The sequence below is a fragment of the Ceratotherium simum genome, chromosome 16, assembly GCF_057802395.1.
Source record: "Ceratotherium simum simum isolate JZ-2026a chromosome 16, ASM5780239v1, whole genome shotgun sequence".
Taxonomy (NCBI): Eukaryota; Metazoa; Chordata; class Mammalia; order Perissodactyla; family Rhinocerotidae; genus Ceratotherium; species Ceratotherium simum.
In genome coordinates this window covers 59,875,004-59,893,444 of record NC_141915.1, presented here as the reverse complement: position 1 = coordinate 59,893,444, position 18,441 = coordinate 59,875,004, and the positions used below count along the sequence as shown (strand labels likewise).

General features: G+C 52.8%; 1 protein-coding gene across 1 annotated transcript in view; it reads right to left on the bottom strand.

The window, feature by feature from the left end:
- Nucleotides 1-459: 459 nt before the first annotated feature.
- The window catches only part of CCDC40 (coiled-coil domain 40 molecular ruler complex subunit), a 49,042-nt gene continuing 31,060 nt past the window's right edge, over nt 460-18,441 (bottom strand). Inside the window, exons 13-20 of the mRNA XM_014789338.2 lie at nt 14,436-14,681; nt 13,260-13,473; nt 12,061-12,230; nt 11,832-11,923; nt 9,418-9,538; nt 5,153-5,341; nt 2,822-2,980; nt 460-1,612 (exon numbers count right to left, since the gene is read on the bottom strand). Of these exons, the coding sequence (XP_014644824.2) occupies nt 1,364-1,612; nt 2,822-2,980; nt 5,153-5,341; nt 9,418-9,538; nt 11,832-11,923; nt 12,061-12,230; nt 13,260-13,473; nt 14,436-14,681 (1,440 nt within the window). The 3' untranslated portion in view covers nt 460-1,363. The remainder of the gene's footprint in view (nt 1,613-2,821; nt 2,981-5,152; nt 5,342-9,417; nt 9,539-11,831; nt 11,924-12,060; nt 12,231-13,259; nt 13,474-14,435; nt 14,682-18,441) is intronic.

Sequence of the window (18,441 nt, the reverse complement as noted above, 5' to 3'; positions counted from 1 at the left end):
CCTCCCGTGCCGCCTTGCCTTCCGGGGTCGGGAAGGGCGCGCCCCCCCACCGCCTCGTCCCCGCGGCTACTGGGCCTTCCTACGAGCTTGCCAGGACGCCCGAGGCCCAGAAAATCTAGCCTGAAAGGTGGGCACAGGTGTTCAGCACCGAGATAGCAAAAACAGTGAAAATTTGGAAGCAACTTTAGTTAAGTAACTTTAACTTATGCCGTAAAGGGAAACATTGTCATAACCGATAAAATCGGCTACTGTGAAAATGTTAAATGACATTACCAGGAACTTTTCATACAAGGAGAAAATGCTTATGTTAAGATGAGCAAGGCTTTCAAAGTGAAATAGAAGGGCTGAGCACACAGCGTGATCTTGTCAAGAGGAAGGCATGCACAGAAAATGCTGAAAGCACACGCAGAGGCGCCGCTGGGCTGGGGAACTGAGGGCTTCCTCTGCTTCCTTATGGTTTTTGTATTTCTGAAATGTTTTAGAATAAATATGCCTTTCTCCCATATTCAGAAAAAAAATTTATTTTTCTGCTGAAAAGTTTGAAAGTGAAATTATTTTGTAGAACGTTTTTCCTTCACACTGCAGAGAAGCCACAAGGTAACAGGTGCTCAGGGATCAGGGGTGTGGAGAAGGAGCACTCAGGTGGGCAGTGAAGGCTGGACAAGTGGGCAGACATGGGACATGGCCGGCATTCACACACATGAAGGTCTTATTTCAGTCTCCTTAGGCCTCTATAAACATGGCCCCTGGCTTCAATCCCCTTGGACTTTCTCCTGCGGGCTGTGAATCTGGGAGTGGGGGCAGGAGAAGGGACCTGAGTTTCCTGGGGGCGGGGTGTGGGGGGCAAACTGTGGATGAGAAGATGGGTTGCGGGTTCTCAGATGCGTCCTGGTAGAGGCGCTGAGGGATGGGCGCCATCATACCCCTGCTTTCTGTGGAGTCCATTCTCCTTTACTCACCCTGCAAGATTCTGAACTGGTACCAGCACACGCTTATGAGGAAACACAGTTCCCTTCTGACCACTCTCATGTGCAGAAATGGGAGCCTCCACAAACGCCAGCTTGACTTGGACAAGTGAGTCCCAGGTGGGAACACAGGTCTGTGTTCACGGGCACTGCCTTTGCAAACGGAAGACTCACCAAAATGCAACTGCGAACATTGGGATTTGACTTGGTTTTAAACTACTAAGTGGCTGAAAAAAATTTCCTACAGTGCTGGCCTATCTATTTCTCTTAAATGGTGTCATCTCTGAGGGTAGACATGGCTTTCAGTGACCCAGAAAGATTCTAAGTCCCTGATAATACACAAAATTCTAATCTCTTCCTGGGGGGCCGGCCTGGGAAGGTGGGGTCCAGGCTGTTCTCTAGGAGGAGCCCGGTGACTCGAGCTTGTTGGCGACCATCTGGCTGACCTTGAGCAAGGCCTCCTGGAACTGGGGGTACTCGTCCTTCACGTGGTCAAGGATGGTGCTGATGATGGCCAGCCGGTCCTCCAGGCGCCTGCGCTCTGCCAGCAGTGACTGCTTGGAGCGGAACAGGAACACATACCTGCCATCCTTCACAGCCTGGAGGTGCTTGAGGCGCGTCTGCAGGGCCACGAGCTGGGAAAGGTTCTTGGGTGGGACAAGAGACCCTGGGTCAGGCTGTGCAGATTAAAAAGAGGACACTCACTGGTCCCCACACAAACGGCCTCAAGGATGTGCCGGAGGAGAGTTACATGGGAAAGGGAACCGCTGCAGGTGTTGAGTCTCCACGTCCAGGGGGAGAGGCTGACACACACTGGGCAGAGCCTTTCCCTTCGTCCATTGTCTGAGAGACACTGGACTCCTGCCACGTGCCAGGCCCAGTGCTGGACGCGCCCCTGCCTTACCTCCCCATCTCACTGATCAGGCCCAGGCCCTGCGATCCTGTTTGACCCTCCTCTTCTGCTCCCACCACATCCAGTCTAGCCGGAAATCCCACTGGGGCGACTTGGAAGTTATATGCAGAATCCGATGGCTTCTCACTAGCCTCACAGCTACTGCCCTGGTCCATGCATCACTGTCCTCCTTAAGTACTGTGATGGCCTCAAATAGGCCTCCCATGTCCACCCTTGACCCTTCCATTCCACACTCAACCTCAGAGCCAGAGTGATTCTGCTGAACCCAAGTCACTGCTCAGCCCCAAACCCCTCCACTATCTTCCTACCTCCCTGAGAAAAAAGCCTAAAGTCATCATCGTGCCCCTCTAAGGCTGTGCACAGCCCGACAGGGCCCTCTCTGCCCTCGAGGTCCAGCCTGCTGGCCTCTGGCTGGCCCTTGGGCAGTCTCAAGCTCCTGCTTTACCCAGCTGTTCCTTCTACCTGGGGTGGCTTGATCTGGCACCTCCTGCAAGCCTTGATTCAAATGTCGTTTTCTCCGTGCAGCCTTCTTGGACCACCTGACTTAAAAGTGCCATGCCCCATTCCACCCTGATGCCCCTTCTCTGCTATTTTTCTCCAGAGTATTTATCACCATCTAACACATGGTATCTTTTGTCTTATTTATTTTGCTTATTATCGGTCCGCCCGCCCCCAGAATGTAACCTCTGGGAGGGCAGGGATGTCGTCTTTTCCATTCTTCTCTGTAGCCCTAGCACCCAGACCAGTGCCCAGCCCGTAGAGGACACGGGAGAAATATTAGATGAACGAATGATCACAAAGCAGTTGGTAGTGCTGCGATCAGCCTGGGCTTAACCGGATCAGGAGGAGGCCTTTCCTGAGAACGCACAGAACTGCTGCTGCCAGGGGCACTGGCAGCACAAGAACCACTGCTGGGTTCTTGTGGCCCAGGGGACTTGCCTACCTGTCGCTTAAGGGCCACGAGCCGGTCCAGGTCAGCTTCTATATCATCCACACGGGACTGCATCGCTGATAGCTGTTCCTGCTTCTCCAGGAGGGAGTTGCTCACACAGTTTTGAGTTTCTTCCAATTCCAAGGTGACTTTGGTGCACTCCTCAGTGGCCTAGGAGACAGACAGGATCATCCTGGGAGGCTGCCTACTGGTTATTTAGCGGACAGAGACCAGTCAGGCTGGAAGGACCTGGCAACAACCTTCTATGCACGCAGTCTGAAAGGATTCCCAGAGAGGACGAAGATAGTCCCTGCCTTTGGGAACTGTGACCTGGAGGGGTGGGGAGTCCCAGTGGGATGCCAGGGCCACACTGCAGACTGCTACCCGAGGGTAGGCGTGGCTTGGACAAAGACCTGGGGGGCCTGAGAGTCCTGGGGGGGGGTCCTCCTCATATAGTGGGTCTGTCTGCAAGGGCATGAGGACCAAGGGCAGCTGGGCAGCTGTGTGCCAAGGGTAGGGGAAGATAACTGAGGCAGAGGCTGAGGCCGTGTGAGGCGGAGACGTGGGCTAGAGAGCATGAGAAAGAGGATGGTGGGAGTGGAGGTGGCCGGCAGTGGGGTGGGGGCCCCTCTGCAGAGTCACAGACCCAGTGCTTCAGGAAGCATCTGCAGCAGGGTGGGACAGAGGAGGCTGGGCTCCATGACTGGCGGGGGGCGGGTGGGTGGCGGGGTGGTTCTCAGGGGAGCAGCACAACTAGGAGAAAGAGAAATCTGGTAGCATTTGGCAGCTGGTGGGGTCCGGTGGATGGCTGAAGTAGAAGAGACAAAAGTGACTCTCGGAGTTGAGCTGGAGAATTTGTGATGGGGCTGGCAGGGATGGGAAAAAGGGCCAGTTTGTGCACAAACGGTGGAGGTCATGTTGGGCATGGGGCATGGGGGTGTGTGTGGCAGGAGGACTTGGGTGCAACTGTCCTGTTGCTGGGAGCAGGATGTGGGGTCAGGGGTGTCAGGTGGGGGAGGCGGGGCCCTCAGTGGGGGAGGGGCAGAGGAGGCCCCGGGGAGCCAGGAGGAGTGGAGAAGAATGGACGTCAAGAGCGGCAAGAATGGACGTCAAGAGCGGCCAGTGTGGCAGAGAAGACTGGTAGACAAGGACTGAGAGAAGGCCACTCTGCCACCTCCAGGAACTTCCAAAGGAACAGCGGGGTCGAATCCGCCATTTTTGGCTAATCTTTCCTCACACAGGCTCACAGACTGAAGGGGCTATTCCAACACTCTCCATTTAATCCTCTGGATGACTCCGCACAGTGAGGAGCCATTTCACAGGTCAGTAAGCCAAGGCACAGAGCACTCTGAGGCTGGGTTCTGTCTAATATAACCCTTCGCCTATTTGGGAGGGGGTTACTGCTCACATTTCTACTCGGCAGACCAGGAAAGGCCGGCTTAGAAAGCTTCCACACGTGCCCAAGGCCACACCGCTGGTCAGCGGGGGCTGAGGGGAGTCTGAGCCCAGAACCAGGCCTGGTGATCACTAAGGGAGTGGGCACTGGATCAGGACCAGCTTGTCCCCTCCCAGGGCATGGCACACACCACATGCTTGGTCAGTGTGGCCTGGTGGACAGGGATGTGGGCTCGAGTGGGTGCCCTCCGAGCTCCCATCAGCCCGTCCCCAGCAGCCCCTCAGGGTCAGTGATGCCAGGGCTCACGTCCTTCACCAACACTCCATGCTTCCCTGACATTTCTTTTAAGCAGAGAGGAGCTGAAATACGGCTGCCTCCGGCCCTAAGCTGCACCCTCCCTGTGTGGATCTTCTGTAGAAGAAGATAGTCCCGTGAAGGGCCCTGTCATGGCAGCATGTCAGGGGTACTCGGCAAGCACCTCTGGCAGCCACTGTGTCTGTACCCAGAACCAGCACACGGGCTGTGGGGCTCAGGCCCAGAGGATGCAGTGGCTTCTGTCTCCAGCGCAAGAGAAATCTGGCTTGTCTGGTTCCAAAGCCAGGCTTATTCCATCCCCCTGCCCCCCGACACTGTCACTTCTCTGTCTCGTAAAACAGATCCACACAGCAGCTCTGACTGCAGCTCTGAGAATGAGGGGCAGAAGAAGAGGCGGTGATGCGAATGGGGTGGGGAGGGACCGCTGAGAAGCCGGCTGGAAGGACAGAGTGAGGTCACAGCCCAGGGGGAGGCTGGTACACCAGCAGGACAGCCCTGGCCAGCGATGCCTGGGACACCTGCCAGTGGGGCTGGTGACACGCTGACCACGTGCAAGAGGGACAGAGGTGGACGCCAGCCTGTGGCCAGGCGGTCCATGGCATGTTCCCTCCCTTGTCACATGGCTCCCCTACCTTGTGAATGTCCCTGATCTTTCGTCGCAGCTCCATCTGCTTGTGGTGGAAGTCTGTCCGGGTGAGCAACTTCCTGTCCGTCTTGCACTGCCCCTCGGCCCGGCTCGCAATGGTCTCTCTCCGGGCGACAGCCAGCTCCATGTTGCGGATCATCTTCTCCTGCTGCTTCAGCAGCTGCCCATGCTTGACCTGGGGACACAGGCAGAGGGGCCGGGGTGGGAGGCCACGACACAGCTGCGCAGGAGAGTGGCCAGTGCCGCCTCCCACTACACCCACTGAACCGTGATGCCGCCGGAAGAGAAGGAACCTGGGGGCATCGTCAGCTGGTCAGAATGATCTTCAAGTCCATCTAAAAAATGCACAGCCACACAGGCAAACACAGAAACCATGAGAGACCAGGGGAGGACTATACGCAGCCCGGGATCGGATCCTGGGCCAGAAACAGGACGTTAGCCAAAGACACGGGGAACGCCGGTTAGAGTCCGTAGTTTGGTTAACTGTATTGTACCAGGGTTAATTTCTTAGTTGGGACAAATGTGCTGTGGTTTTGTGAGGTGGTGACGAGAAGGGTCTGTGGGACCTGAGGCTGGGGACTGGGTTGTAGTGGGAGATGCACTTGTAAGGGGCACGAGGGAGCTTTCTGGAGTGGTAGAGGGTTCTAGGCCTTGATCGTGGTGGTGGCATACGTGTGTACTTGTGTCAAAAGTCATCAAACTGGACATTTAAAATAAGTACATGTATTGTGTGTAAGTTATGCTACAATAAAGTCGATTTAAAATAAAAAAAGGATAAACAGGCCAGAATCCCCAAGTTACGTGAAGAATGGTGGTGGGAGACCTACCCACCCAGGTTTAAAGTGGACCATAGAGTGACAGTAACCAAACGCTCTGCACCGGTGCAAGCCTTGACAGAGTGACCGTTGCAGCAGAGCAGGGAGAGCAGGATGAGTGTGGGATGAGGGTGGCAGGGGACGGGGATGGCAGGAGACGTGGACGGCAGGGGATGTGGGGAGCTGCTGTCATCAATGTGGTGTTCGGTTCAGTGAGAAAGCACAGATTATTTGATACCTGCTGTCGGCATCACTCACTCCCCAGCTGAGAGAAAACAGAGATGGACCCCTATTTCATACCATAACCCAAAATAAATTCCAGGTGGATTCAAGATCTAAATATGTGCAAACATTGGAAAAGAACTCAGGAATATATTTGTGTAACTTCAAGCTAGGGGGACCTTCTTGAGCAATACAGGAAACCCAGAAGCTGTAAAGAAAAAGACTGATCTATTACACAACTAAACATAAAAACATTCTGAGTGGTAAAAAAAACACCCTGAACAAAGTGGAAAGGCAAACAGTAGACTAGAGAGAATGTTTGAAATCGGTATTAAAGACAGGGGTTAGTAACCCCAATACACAAAGAGCTCCTAAAAATTGTTAAGAAATAAGAAAATAGCCTAATAGGAAGATCAGCCAAAGATATGAACAGGCATCCTCTGGGTGAGGAATTGCAAACTCCAGCGCACACACACAGACACACACACACACACGCATGCACACACGGGCACATGCTTGTGCTCAATCCCCCACAAGTGCATCTCTCGCTAGAACCCAGCCCCCAGCCTCAGGTCCCACAGACCCTTCTCGTCACCACCTCACAAAACCACAGCACATTTGTCCCAACTAAGAAATTAACCCTGGTACAATACAGTTAACCAAACCACGGACTCTAACCGGCGTTCCCCGTGTCTTTGGCTAACGTCCTGTTTCTGGCCCAGGATCCGATCCCGGGCTGCGTATAGTCCTCCCCTGGTCTCTCATGGTTTCTGTGTTTGCCTGTGTGGCTGTGCATTTTTTAGATGGACTTGAAGATCATTCTGACCAGCTGACGATGCCCCCAGGTTCCTTTTCCTCTGGCGGCATCACGCTGGTTAGCCAGCAACACAAACCCACACAACATTGAGAAACCTCTTTTCACACGTGGATTGTCAGATATGATAAAGTCTGATAAACAAATGAGTTTAGCAAAATCACAGAAACAAAGCCAATATACAAAAGTCATATTTCTGTATACTAACCACGCGCAATTGGAAATTGAAAAATTAAAAAGTACCATTTACAACAGCACCAGAAAACATGAAATACTTAGGTATAAATTTAACAAAACATGTGCAAGACATGGATGCTGAAGACTAAAAACACTGACGAGGGAAATCAAACGAGCTGATACATGGAGAGATATATGGTGCTCATGGATTGGGAAACTCAACAAGGTTAAAATGTCAATTCTCTCTAAACTGATCTATAGATTCAGTGCAATCCCAGTCATGATCCCAGCAGGAATTTTTGTAGAATCAACCAGCTGATTCTCAAATTTTTATGGAAAGGCAAAAGATATAGAATAGACAAAACAATTGTGAAAAAGAACAATGTTGGAGGAACCACATAAGTATAGAGCTACAGAAATCAAGACAGCGTGGAACTGGGGAAAAGACGGGCACAGAGTGGAACACAGCAGACAGCCCAGAAGCAGATCCACGCAATGTGTCTACTGACTTCAACAAGGGAGCGAAGGCAAGTCAGTGGAGAAAGGACAGTCTTTCAACAAAGGGGACTGAAACAATGGGACATCCAAACTGTGAGAAAATTAACCTTGATCCACAACTTGCAACATATACAAAAATTAACTCAAAATACATCATGGACCTTAATGGGAAAATCTAAAAGTACAAAGCTTCTAGAAGAAAACATAAGAGAAAATCTTTGTGACCTTGGGATAGGCAAAGATTTCTTAGATGAACTACCACAACGATCCGTTAAAGAACAGATTGGGTAATTGGACTTCCCCAATACGATGAATCTCAACCGCACAGTGTAAGTGAGAAAAGCCAGACTCAGTGCTTCATGCTGTATGATCCATTTATGTGACATCCATTTTGGAAAAGCCAGAACTTTGGGAACAGAAACGGATTGGTATTGTCAGGGACCTGGGGTGTGGGGAGGGCTGACTACAGAGGGGCACGAGGGAATTTGAGGATGATGGAAATATTTTATATCATGATTCTATGTCTTTGTCAAAACTCACAGGACTGTATGCCACAAAGGGTGAGCTTTTCCTCAGTTAAATACGTCCATTTTAAAAAAAGGCTGGCAGACCGATAACACCCAGAACTGCTGAGGCTGTCGGGACGGAGCCATACTCAAGTACTTTTTGGAAGAGGAATCTGTCCGACTCTAGCACAGTGAAGAAGGTACAAACTCTTCGACCTAGTAATCCTACTTTTGGGAATCTAGCATATAGAAAACAAACAAACAAAAACTAGCAAGTAAGGATATTATTGTAACATTGTTTATAGAGACAAAACAACTGGAAACAGTCTGAATGTCATCAACCTGGGAATGTTTCCATACGTTATGATGTGTCCATGGTACACTCTGTAACTGTTAAAGAATGGGTTAATGTCCATATTATTTTTTAAAAAATAAGTTGCTGAGTTATATGCAAAGATCTATTTTTGTTAAGGAAAAAACCACCACCAACTAGAAGGGTGGGAGAAGGCAGCCGGTCCCCGTGTGTGGAAGCTCTGAGTGGAGGCTCTGACCTGCCAGCAACATACGTGGCTTCTGTGGTTTGAAAAGTCAGTTAAGTGGAGTGTTTTTAAAACTTATCAGTAGCATATGCAGTTGATCAGAATTCCTCTGAACTCAACAGCCAGAGGGGTTATGATTACAAACGGTGTTGTCAAAGTGATGTCACATTTATTTTTATTAATTGCTCTGATTTGTACCCTTAAGGCCCTGAACCTTTGGCTCAATGATAGCCTGTGATTTAATTACCAGCCTTTTTTAAGGTAATGAAATCCAGCTCAAGATGACAGTGGAGAGAAATACATGGCTCCGGGGGAAAAGATGGGTGTGTTCTTTGAACCCATTTATTCAGTGAGACTCTTTTTGGTCCAACAGTGGGATACATCTCATAAATGGGTGGTGAAATTCAGGGGTCACAACCAGCATTTAAAAATATCGGAGTGCCTTGATTGCACAGAGTTAGGATAAAACAGTGGTTCGTGAAATACCGTGCACAGGGCTGTGTGTGTCCTGTAATTATTTTGGTGCAGTGAGGACAAAAGCTGGACAGACCCTGACGTAAGAAGGCGCAAGGGGAACAGCGCGTTTCGCTTGCACTTGGAGTGCAGGTTGCTGTGCTGAAGCGGTCCCTCCCCAGGCCCTCAGTCCCCCAGGCGTCCCCATGCCGCCCCCTCCCACCCACCTTCATCCTGTGGATCTCGGCCTTCATGGCCCGGATCTCTGTCTGGCCGGTCTCGGAATCCACTGAGGCGCGCATCTCCTTTGCCAGTTGGATTTTTTTCTCCCAAAGCATGATCTGGTGTCTTTAAAGGAAGGCGAGACAGGGTAAAGAGCTGGAGAAATTACGGAGATTTCTCTCTGATGCTTCAGTGAGCTCACGCTCTAAGGACTCACTCCAAGTTGAGAGCCCACAGTGGGTGGTTAACAGTCAGGTCTGAGCAGAAACTGAGCTCAGTGTTCTGTACTCGGGGTGGGCTCAGAGGAGGAGGGTCAGTGTCTGTGATCAGGTGTGATCGGCCACGGGAGACCCTCTGCCTTCCTGTCCATGAAGGATCGCCCTCGTGCGGCAGGTGGTGTGTTTAAATGCTCAGGCATGGAGCAAAGGGCTTGATTGTTAAATCCGAACAAATGTCCCCCATTCTGGGACCAGGAGGTCAACCAAACCCCTGGGCCTGACATCCTCTCTCAAGTCCTGCCAGCCCACCCAACCCAGGGCAAAGGGAGCTGTCCCACCCTGGAGACCAGAGTGGGCCCAGAGCCTCAGGAGGTTTCTGTGGGGACGGCGCAGCTGGGGGCGGAGGGTAGAGGGTAAATGTGTGGTCCTGCCATTACCTCCCTCCATCCTCCCTCTCCTCTCCACACCCCAGAAGCTATGCTCCCCAAATACAGTGCTCAGGGATGTGGGGTTGAGGGGCAGGTGGGGCTCACAGGCTGGCCCTACAGGCACCCACCACTGCATGGGAAGGCACCTACTGGCATCCTGGGCAGGGGTGGGCATCTGGTTTGCTGGGGACTGAGGGGGCTGAGGGTGGCAGGAGGGATCTGGACCCACAGACACAGTCACAGCCCAGACCAGCTGCCAGCGTTGGCCTCTCCTGCCTGAACATGGTGCCCCCAGCCACATGTGGCTACGGAGCACTTGAACGCTGGTGAGTCCAAATTGAGGTGTGCCGTACGTGTAAAATACACAGCAGATTTCACAGACCAGGGTACAGACAAAAAGAATGTAAAATTCAAATTCCAGCGTCCACCAATAAAGTTGGAACACAGCCATACCCATTTGTTTATGTATGGTCCACAGCTGCTTCCGAGCTATGACAGCAGGGTTGAGAGGCTTCGACAGGAACCGTAAGGCTCAGAAAGCCAAAAATATTTACTATCTGGCTCTTTACAGAAAAGGTGTGCCAACCCTTGAAGTAGACAAACCTCTGGCACAAAGAGAGAAAGAGACAGACAGAGAAGTTGGGGGGGAGGGGTGGAGAGAGAGAGAAAGCAAAATATATAACTTTAGGAGGAGCTGAGAAAAGTAAATGTAAGTGACAAAAGCTGACGGAGAAGAAGTAAAAAGCCTGAAGAGGCCAACAGCCTAAAAGCTATTGAAATGCTAGCAAAGACATCTGCCCCTGCTGTGGTCTGAGTGTTTGATGCGTTGGAATCCTTGTGCCCAATGTGGTGGTATTCGGAGGTGGGGCCTTTGGGAGGTGATTAGGTCATGAGGGTGGAGCCCCACGACGAGATTAGTGCCCTCACAGACGGGGACCTCACAGAGCCCCCTCGCCCCTTCCACCATGTGAGGACACAACGAGACGTGTGCAACCCAGATGAGGGCCCTCGCCCCACCACGCTGGCCCCGACCTTGCACTCCCAGCCTCCAGAACTGTGAGCAATAAATGTCTGCTGTGTATAAGTGGCCAGACTGTGGTGTTCTGCTATAGCAGCCTGGACGGGCTGCGACACCCTCCAAAGCAGCAGTCCCCGGTGGTTTCATGTGTAGCTTCTATCAAACTTCAGGAGTGGACGAGCCCGTTGTTCCTCGGCCCCTCCCGAGCACGTGATGGCGTTCCTGATGCACCTCGGTGCCTGTTCAACTGACACCACTGGGACGGCAGACCCCACACACGGACGAGGCAAGACAGCCACAGACACATAAAACTGCTTCAGAGGGGAGCATATCGAACAGCCCCGTTTTTGTTAAAAGAAGAAAAAGAAAAAGAAATATACGTATGTAGTGCTCTTCTGGTAAGGGAAGAGAGTTGGAATCGTATGTGACTTTCCCTTTCTACTTCACACACGTTGTTACCGTTTAAAATGCCTACAGTCCAGGATGGATTACTCTTACAACCAGGTACCAGAAAAATAATATAATTTTAAAAAGTTTATCCCAAAGAAAGCCTCTGGATTTCCTGTGATAACTGGTTTGGCGAGAGGGCCGCCCCAGGGCGAGAGACCAGAACCTGCAGTGGTGTCCAGCTGTTCTCCAGGACCCCGGCGTGGGCTCCAGAACCGCTCCCCAGGCAGTGTTAAATGGGCGGTGCAGGCCCACGGGCTCCGCGGGGCGGCAGCATTTAGAATTAGCGCGCCTGACGCGGCACTCACTCTGTCTCCACCAGGCTGTTGAGGGCGGCTGCCTTCTCCTCGCTGAGCTGGTTCAGCTTCTCCTGCATCTCGATGGTCTCCCTCTCAGAGGCCTGCATCGGGAGAGGCGTGGGCAGCCGTGGGCTGGACGCTGGAGGACACGTGTGCCCACGCGCGTGCCCTCCCTCCGTCAACCCGTGCCCTCAGGGCTGGAGCCAGCATGCCCGACTCAGGCCCCAGGGGACCCGACCTTCAGCGAGCGCAGGAACTCGTTCTCGGTCACCAGGTTGTCCTGCTGCAGCCCCTCGGAGCTGCTGCGGCTCTTGCTCATCAGCACGCTGAGCTTCTTCAGGTCGTTGTCCAGGTCCTTCATGTGGCGCTCGATCTCCTTCTGCTCCTCCTTCTCCTGATCGATCTTGTCTGCAGCAGAGAGCGGGGACACAGGGGGAGCAGCCCCGGAGGGTCGGGTCCTGGCCAGTGGGGCAGCCACGTGCCCAGAGTACTGAGCAGGGTCTCTCCCCACAGCACCCCTCCTGCCCGCTGTCCTCCTGGGGGCCCCCACCAGAACTGCATCCCTGCCGGGCCAGAGGAGAGGGAAGGGACCTCTTCCTGGCCGCTTCGTTTCCAAAGCCTGACCCTGAATTGAAAGGAACGAAAGCACCCTGGCGTGGACGACAGCAGGTTGGGGGCAGTGACGACAGACGGCAAGCTCCCCTCCCCGGAGCACATGCGAGTTCCTTGCGCTTCGGGGATGTGGTCCTCGCTCAGACACTCAGTCTCCAGGAAAGGTGGGCCCTGCCCCCCTGCCCTGCCCTGGCCGAGCTCAGGGGCCCTAATCTCCAACAGGTGGGTTTGGCCGCCCCTCAGGCAGAGCAAGAAGGTGGCAGGACTGATGGGAAGAAATGGCACGTGATGTGCCCAGGAGGAGTGGGCCCCGGACCACCGGGCAGCATTTCCCGTGGGGCTGCGTGGCCGGGCTGACCTGCTGGATCCCCCGTCAGAGAGCAGGCGGGACCAAGTGGGAGTGGGGTGCCTCAGCACGTGGCCATGGGGCTGATGTGGCCCGGGAAGGGTGTCTGCCTCCCCTCTGGAAACCCCCGGCCCATGGAGGCCCCTCGGACCTAGATACAGCCTGGAGCAAGCCAGGGGCTGGGGGATCCCCCGGGGATAGGTTTCTAACTCTCCTCTCCCTGGGAGTACCCCAAAGTCCACGAACTTAACAAATTCAGTAAATCTTCTCAACGCTTCTACTGTGACTGCAAACCGGGCGGCTGGTCAGAGCAACGGCTCATATCTACACAATGTGGTGTGAGCCTTGTTGTGGTTTGCTGTTAAGCCTTCCTGAAAACAAGGCAGGGCGTTCCACCGAGGGACCCCCGCCCTGGGAGGTGTGACCACCCCCGAGCTGCGGGGTCGCTGCAGACAAACGGAGCGCAGGGCGGCACTTACTCTCTATTCGCAGCTTCTTCTGCTCCAGGATGCGGACCTCCTTCTTGAAGGTGGCCAGGGAGCCCAGCTGCTCCTCGCGCTCCCGCGTGGCCATCACCATCTCCTGCTGCAGGCGCAGCCAGGTGCCCTGCGCCTGCCTCACGCTGCTGTTGTGCTCCTCGATCAGCTTGCTCAGCCTTTTGATTTCCAGCTCCAGGGGCCCCACCTCTTCCCCCTGAAAGGGATGTTTGCCAAAAAGCAAAATGAGCCTCCTTGTTTCAAAGGTCTGCTTTCTTGGTGGGCTGCAGAGGGTTGGGACCCCTGAGCTCATGCATCTGCTCAACGGTGGGGGGATTTACTCAGAGGAGCAGGGTCCCGTCATTGAGTTCTCTTCCCCGAGGGCCCAGGCTGTATGCCCTGGACCTGCTGTGGGAATTACAGGTCACTGGGGGCTCTGAAGCCCCCTCCCCTCCCCCCTACTGGCGTGTCCCCACCATGCCACAGCCTTGTGGGGACAGAGGCAGGGTCGTCGGGGCCTCCATTACCCAAAGGGGCTTGAAAGTTGGCTTTTAACAGCACACTGTCAGGGGTCAGGGTCTTTACTCCTTTAGCATCCATTTGGGGTAGGGCTTTGAGAGGACTCTCTGGTGTTTGGGGTCTACCTAAGAGTGTGCCCCCAGCTGCCCATCCCACTCTGGGACTTGAAGCCCATGGGGGTCCTTAGGTTACGGATGACTGGATAACCTATAGGACTTCACGCCTCAAACTCATCAGACTGCCCACTGCCTGTCTTTTTATGGCCTGTGGGCTGTACAAAAACTCAAGAGAAGAATATCTCGTGCCAGGCGCAAGTTATATGGAATTCAAATTTCAGTGCCATAAATAAGGTTTTACTAGACACGGCCACGCCCATCTGTTCACGTATCACCTCTGGCTCCCTTCTCACCACCACGGCAGGGTGAATGGTTACAACAGAGACCGTCTGGCCCGCAACGCCTATAATAGTTACTAACAGGCCCTTGACAGAAGAAGGTTTGCCGACCCCTGACTCAGAGCATCCCACACACGCGCCATTTCACTTGTAAAAGGGGGGAAGGAATGACTGTGTTCCATGGGAGCTCATGTCTAAATGTGAGCAGTTCCTGAAATGGCCAGGCGCAAACATCGACCAGAGGCGCCTCCCGGCCCGGGTCCTACCCCCTGCTCAGAAACCATCCGCTCCAGCTGCTTGTTGAAGAAGTTGACGAGGCCTTGCTTTCTCTCGATCAGGATCGTGCGTCTGGAGATTTCGTTCTCGCTGTTGGAGATGAGGTCGTTGACTTTTTTCACTTCCTGGTCCAGCTCAGCCAGCGTCTTCTGATGCATGTCCAGCCTGCAGCTGGCGTTTGTGATGTCCAGGGTGGTCTGAGCGACATCACCATCAATTTTGGAAAGATGTGTCACCTGAATTAACAAGAGGAAACGTGTCTGAACGTTTTTTTTCTGGGAGGCTTCATATGAGCCGGCCGGCCTATTGTGTCCTTGAACATCTGGAGAAATTCCACACCGTAATCAGGAGAGGGGCTGTCAGTTTTCTCTCCCTCTCAAGGATCTGTCAAAGGACCTGCCTGTTGGAACTCTCTCACCAAGATCTCTCACCAAGAAGAAGGATAACATTATTGTTTCTTCTTATGAAACAAACAGTAACAGACGTTGTGGGGAAATGTGAAGATACAGGTGAGGAAAGAAGGGAACATTTTACTCACCCACAATTCTGCCACACGGTTAGCTACCACGCTATCTGGAATCTATCTTTCCTTCCACTCTTTATATAGAAACCCCCTTCCTCCCCCCAAAACACAAAAGCAGGATCACACTTTACATGTAGGTTTGTAAGCTGCTTTTTAATTTGACAAATCTTGTCTTACATTCTTATGTCATATCCTTTTTGATGGCTGTGCAATACTCTATCATATCTGAAACAAGGAAGAAAGTCATGGTTGTCGTTAGGCATTCCCTCATCCATTCGACAACTGTTAACTGAATGCCTGGTGGCTGCTCCAGGCAGTTGGTATGCTTCAGTGAAGAAAACCAAGATTCCTGCCCTCTTTGAGCTTGCAATCTGTTACCAATGTTCCTAGTCTAAATAATGCTGTGGCCAACACTTAACAATGACTTCTAATTTGCATTTGTGGGGCAAATGTCCTTACATTTTACTGAAAAGCTGGACACAGTCCTGGAAAGAAAAGATCCCACTGTGGGCTCTGACCCCTGGGTCTTGCCAACCTTGGGTTCTGGAAGCGAGAGCCTCAGCTGGTGGTAGAGCAGCCGAGGGCTCCTCAGGGCCTGCCCGCTGTCCCGAAGGTCTGAGCAGCCCACCCCAACCTCCTCTGCCGGCTCTCAGAAGACAGATTCGCTCGGATCCCTTCCTGCGACAGAGCGTTTATCATAAGGATACTGTGCGAATCAGGAAGGGGGGCAGCGGCGGTCACAGCCACTCAGGCTCACTTTGGGAACCGGGTCCTTTTCCCTGGTTTCTGTGGCTCTGCTCTGACCCTACCAGCCAGCCCCTCGCCCTTTGCTGCCCACACAAAGCCTCAGCTCTCTCATGGCCCATGGCTGCCAGGGTCTCCTCGGCTCCTCTCCCCATGACCCCGGCTGGCTCTGTCTCACATGCACTCTCTGACCAGCCACTGTGAGTGACTTTCCAGGACATCCAACACTCCTAGGTTTTAAAGCCAGACCCTGCCCACTTGGAGCAGAAGCTTCTAACATCTTAAGTCACTCAGCTCCCTAAAGTAATGCTCTGGGGCCCTCTGGCCCCTCTGAGCTCAGCCTATGCCACGCACCCCTTTCTTTGCCAAGACTGAGATTGCCAAGGTCTTCACAGGGGCCCCCACCTTCCTCTCTACCCAGCACTCACTGCCCTGAGGGGGCTTCAGGTCCTAAGTCCCCTTTCAGCCACCAGCCAGACCAGCCAGAACACCGGTCCTTCCCCAGCTCCGCCTCTGGGCTGTTCTTTTTGAGACCACCCTGGCCCCCTCCCGGGACATCAGTACCGCTCCTGAATCAACTGTCTAGACCCCACCATTGACCATGGCCACCCTCCCTCTGGACCCCAGCTCTGGATGATTCTGTCAATCCACAATCCCTGCTCCTTGTCCCAGAGATGCCCCACCCTGCCTGCCACCAGCCCATGGGGTTTTTGAGCAGTTTGGAAAAAGTGCCCCTTTCAGGAGCTCCACCTGCATGTCAGGGGCAACTGTAATAGATGAATGTTGGCCCAAGACTCTTTACTGCCCTCTGCTGGACATCAGTGGTAGTACATGTGCCACCACTGGGGGTCTGGGGACCCAGCTCAGTGGGTAGGTTACTCCACACCCACCATGATCCTCACCTTCTCTAGTGCACCACAGTGCCCCTACTTTTGATCCCAGCAGGTGGTCTTGCCCTCACTTTCTAGAGAAAGGACCGGCGGGACTCTGCCAGCGTCAGCCAGGACGTCCCAAGGATACCCAGCCATGTGCAGTCTTGGTTCCAGCCCTGTCTCCCAACTTCCTTGGCACAACCAGGCCAGGAGCGAGCTGCCCTCCTCCTGGGTATCCGGAAGGGGTGAGGCACCTCAGGCTGCCAGCCAGGTGGACAGCGGCCTGGCCCTCCCACGAGGACAAGTGAGCCCCGTCAGTGGGCGGCGGGGCACTTTTGGCTCAGCTGGGCCTCCTCCTGACCACTATCCACCAGGACAACAATGGCGATGGCTGACATTTAGGGAGCACTGCCTCTGGCCCTCCCCAGGCATGAATTTTGGCTTGAATTTTAATAAAAATTGCTTGGATTTTAATAAACGGTTAGATTTAATCCTCCAACACCTGTGAGGTGTCTCGTACCAGGGAAGAAAGTGAAGGCAGAGGCCTAGATCACACGGGAGCAGGACTCATGCTCTTCACCTAAGGCCAGGAGGGGCCCTGGCGCCCCCTCATCTCCCACCCCTCAGAAGGGCCTGGGTTGGAGTCACACAGGTGGAACCTTCTGATGGGGCTGAAAACCAAGGAAATGTGTTCAGGTGACTGCTTCTACATGAATTCGGAAGGTTGGACGGGACCCGCCTCTCCTCCTGAGTCTTAGGTGGGGAGCCAGGGGCAAGCCCTCTGCCAGGATGTGCCCTCAGCCTGGTGCAGGCTGTGGTGGCCTCCGTGGGGTCCTCCAAAGGGGCCTGCTGAGGCAGAGGACTCCAACGGGGGTCACACCATGGGAAGAGGCAAAGAAGAAACAATTCAAGTAAGGAATTGCTTTCTGAGGACACAGAGACCCCCAGCACAGCACAGAGTAAAGCAAGACCCTTGGGAGAGCAAGAGAGAGCTCACTGTGGGGGTCCCCAGGCCAGGAAGCTCAAATCACACTCAAGGACCCCAAGGCCAAACCTTGGCGAGCAGAGGCTCCATAATCCATTGAAAACACTTCTACCCTTCGACCCAGGGCTTCTGCTGCAGCAATTTATCCTCATACATGTGGACAAAGATGTACGAGCAAGCATGGTCAGTGCTGAGTTATTTACAATATTTAAAACCTAGAACCACCTGAAGGGTCTAACGAGAGAATCGTTAAACAACATACATACATTCGTATGATGCAATGTTATGTAGAAACAAAAATGTAGGTTTTTGAAGACTATTTAATGGAAAATGTTATGTTCAATATGGCCAATAAAGCAAAATAAAACACTATATACATAGTGAAAAATTCTTCAACTCCCACACATCATTTGTACACTTTTCTCTCTGTGTCATATTTCAGTAAAATTAATGAAAAATGGATTAGAATGAACTTAAAAACTGATATATAACAAGAGTCCTATGTTGTTTAAGGTGTGCGTGCACGTGTGTGTCTGCATGAGTGCGTGCACATTAGTGTGTTTGTATGTGTGAGTGCGTGTGCACATGAGTGTGTTTGCTAAGGTGTGTGCACGGGGACGTGGATATACAAGTGTGTTTGTGTGTGTGCATGTGTTTGTTGGCATGTGTGAGTATGAGCATGTGCATTTAGAAAAATTTCCAGAAGGAAATGTACCAAAATTTTAGACGAGATTATCTCTGGATAGTGGGATTATAGCTGCCTTATTTTCTTCTTTATTTCCTTTCTGTATTTCAGGTTTTCTACATGAAAATGCATTGCTTTTACTAGAAAAAATGAAAAGCGGGCCGGCCCAGTGGCGCAAGCGGTTAAG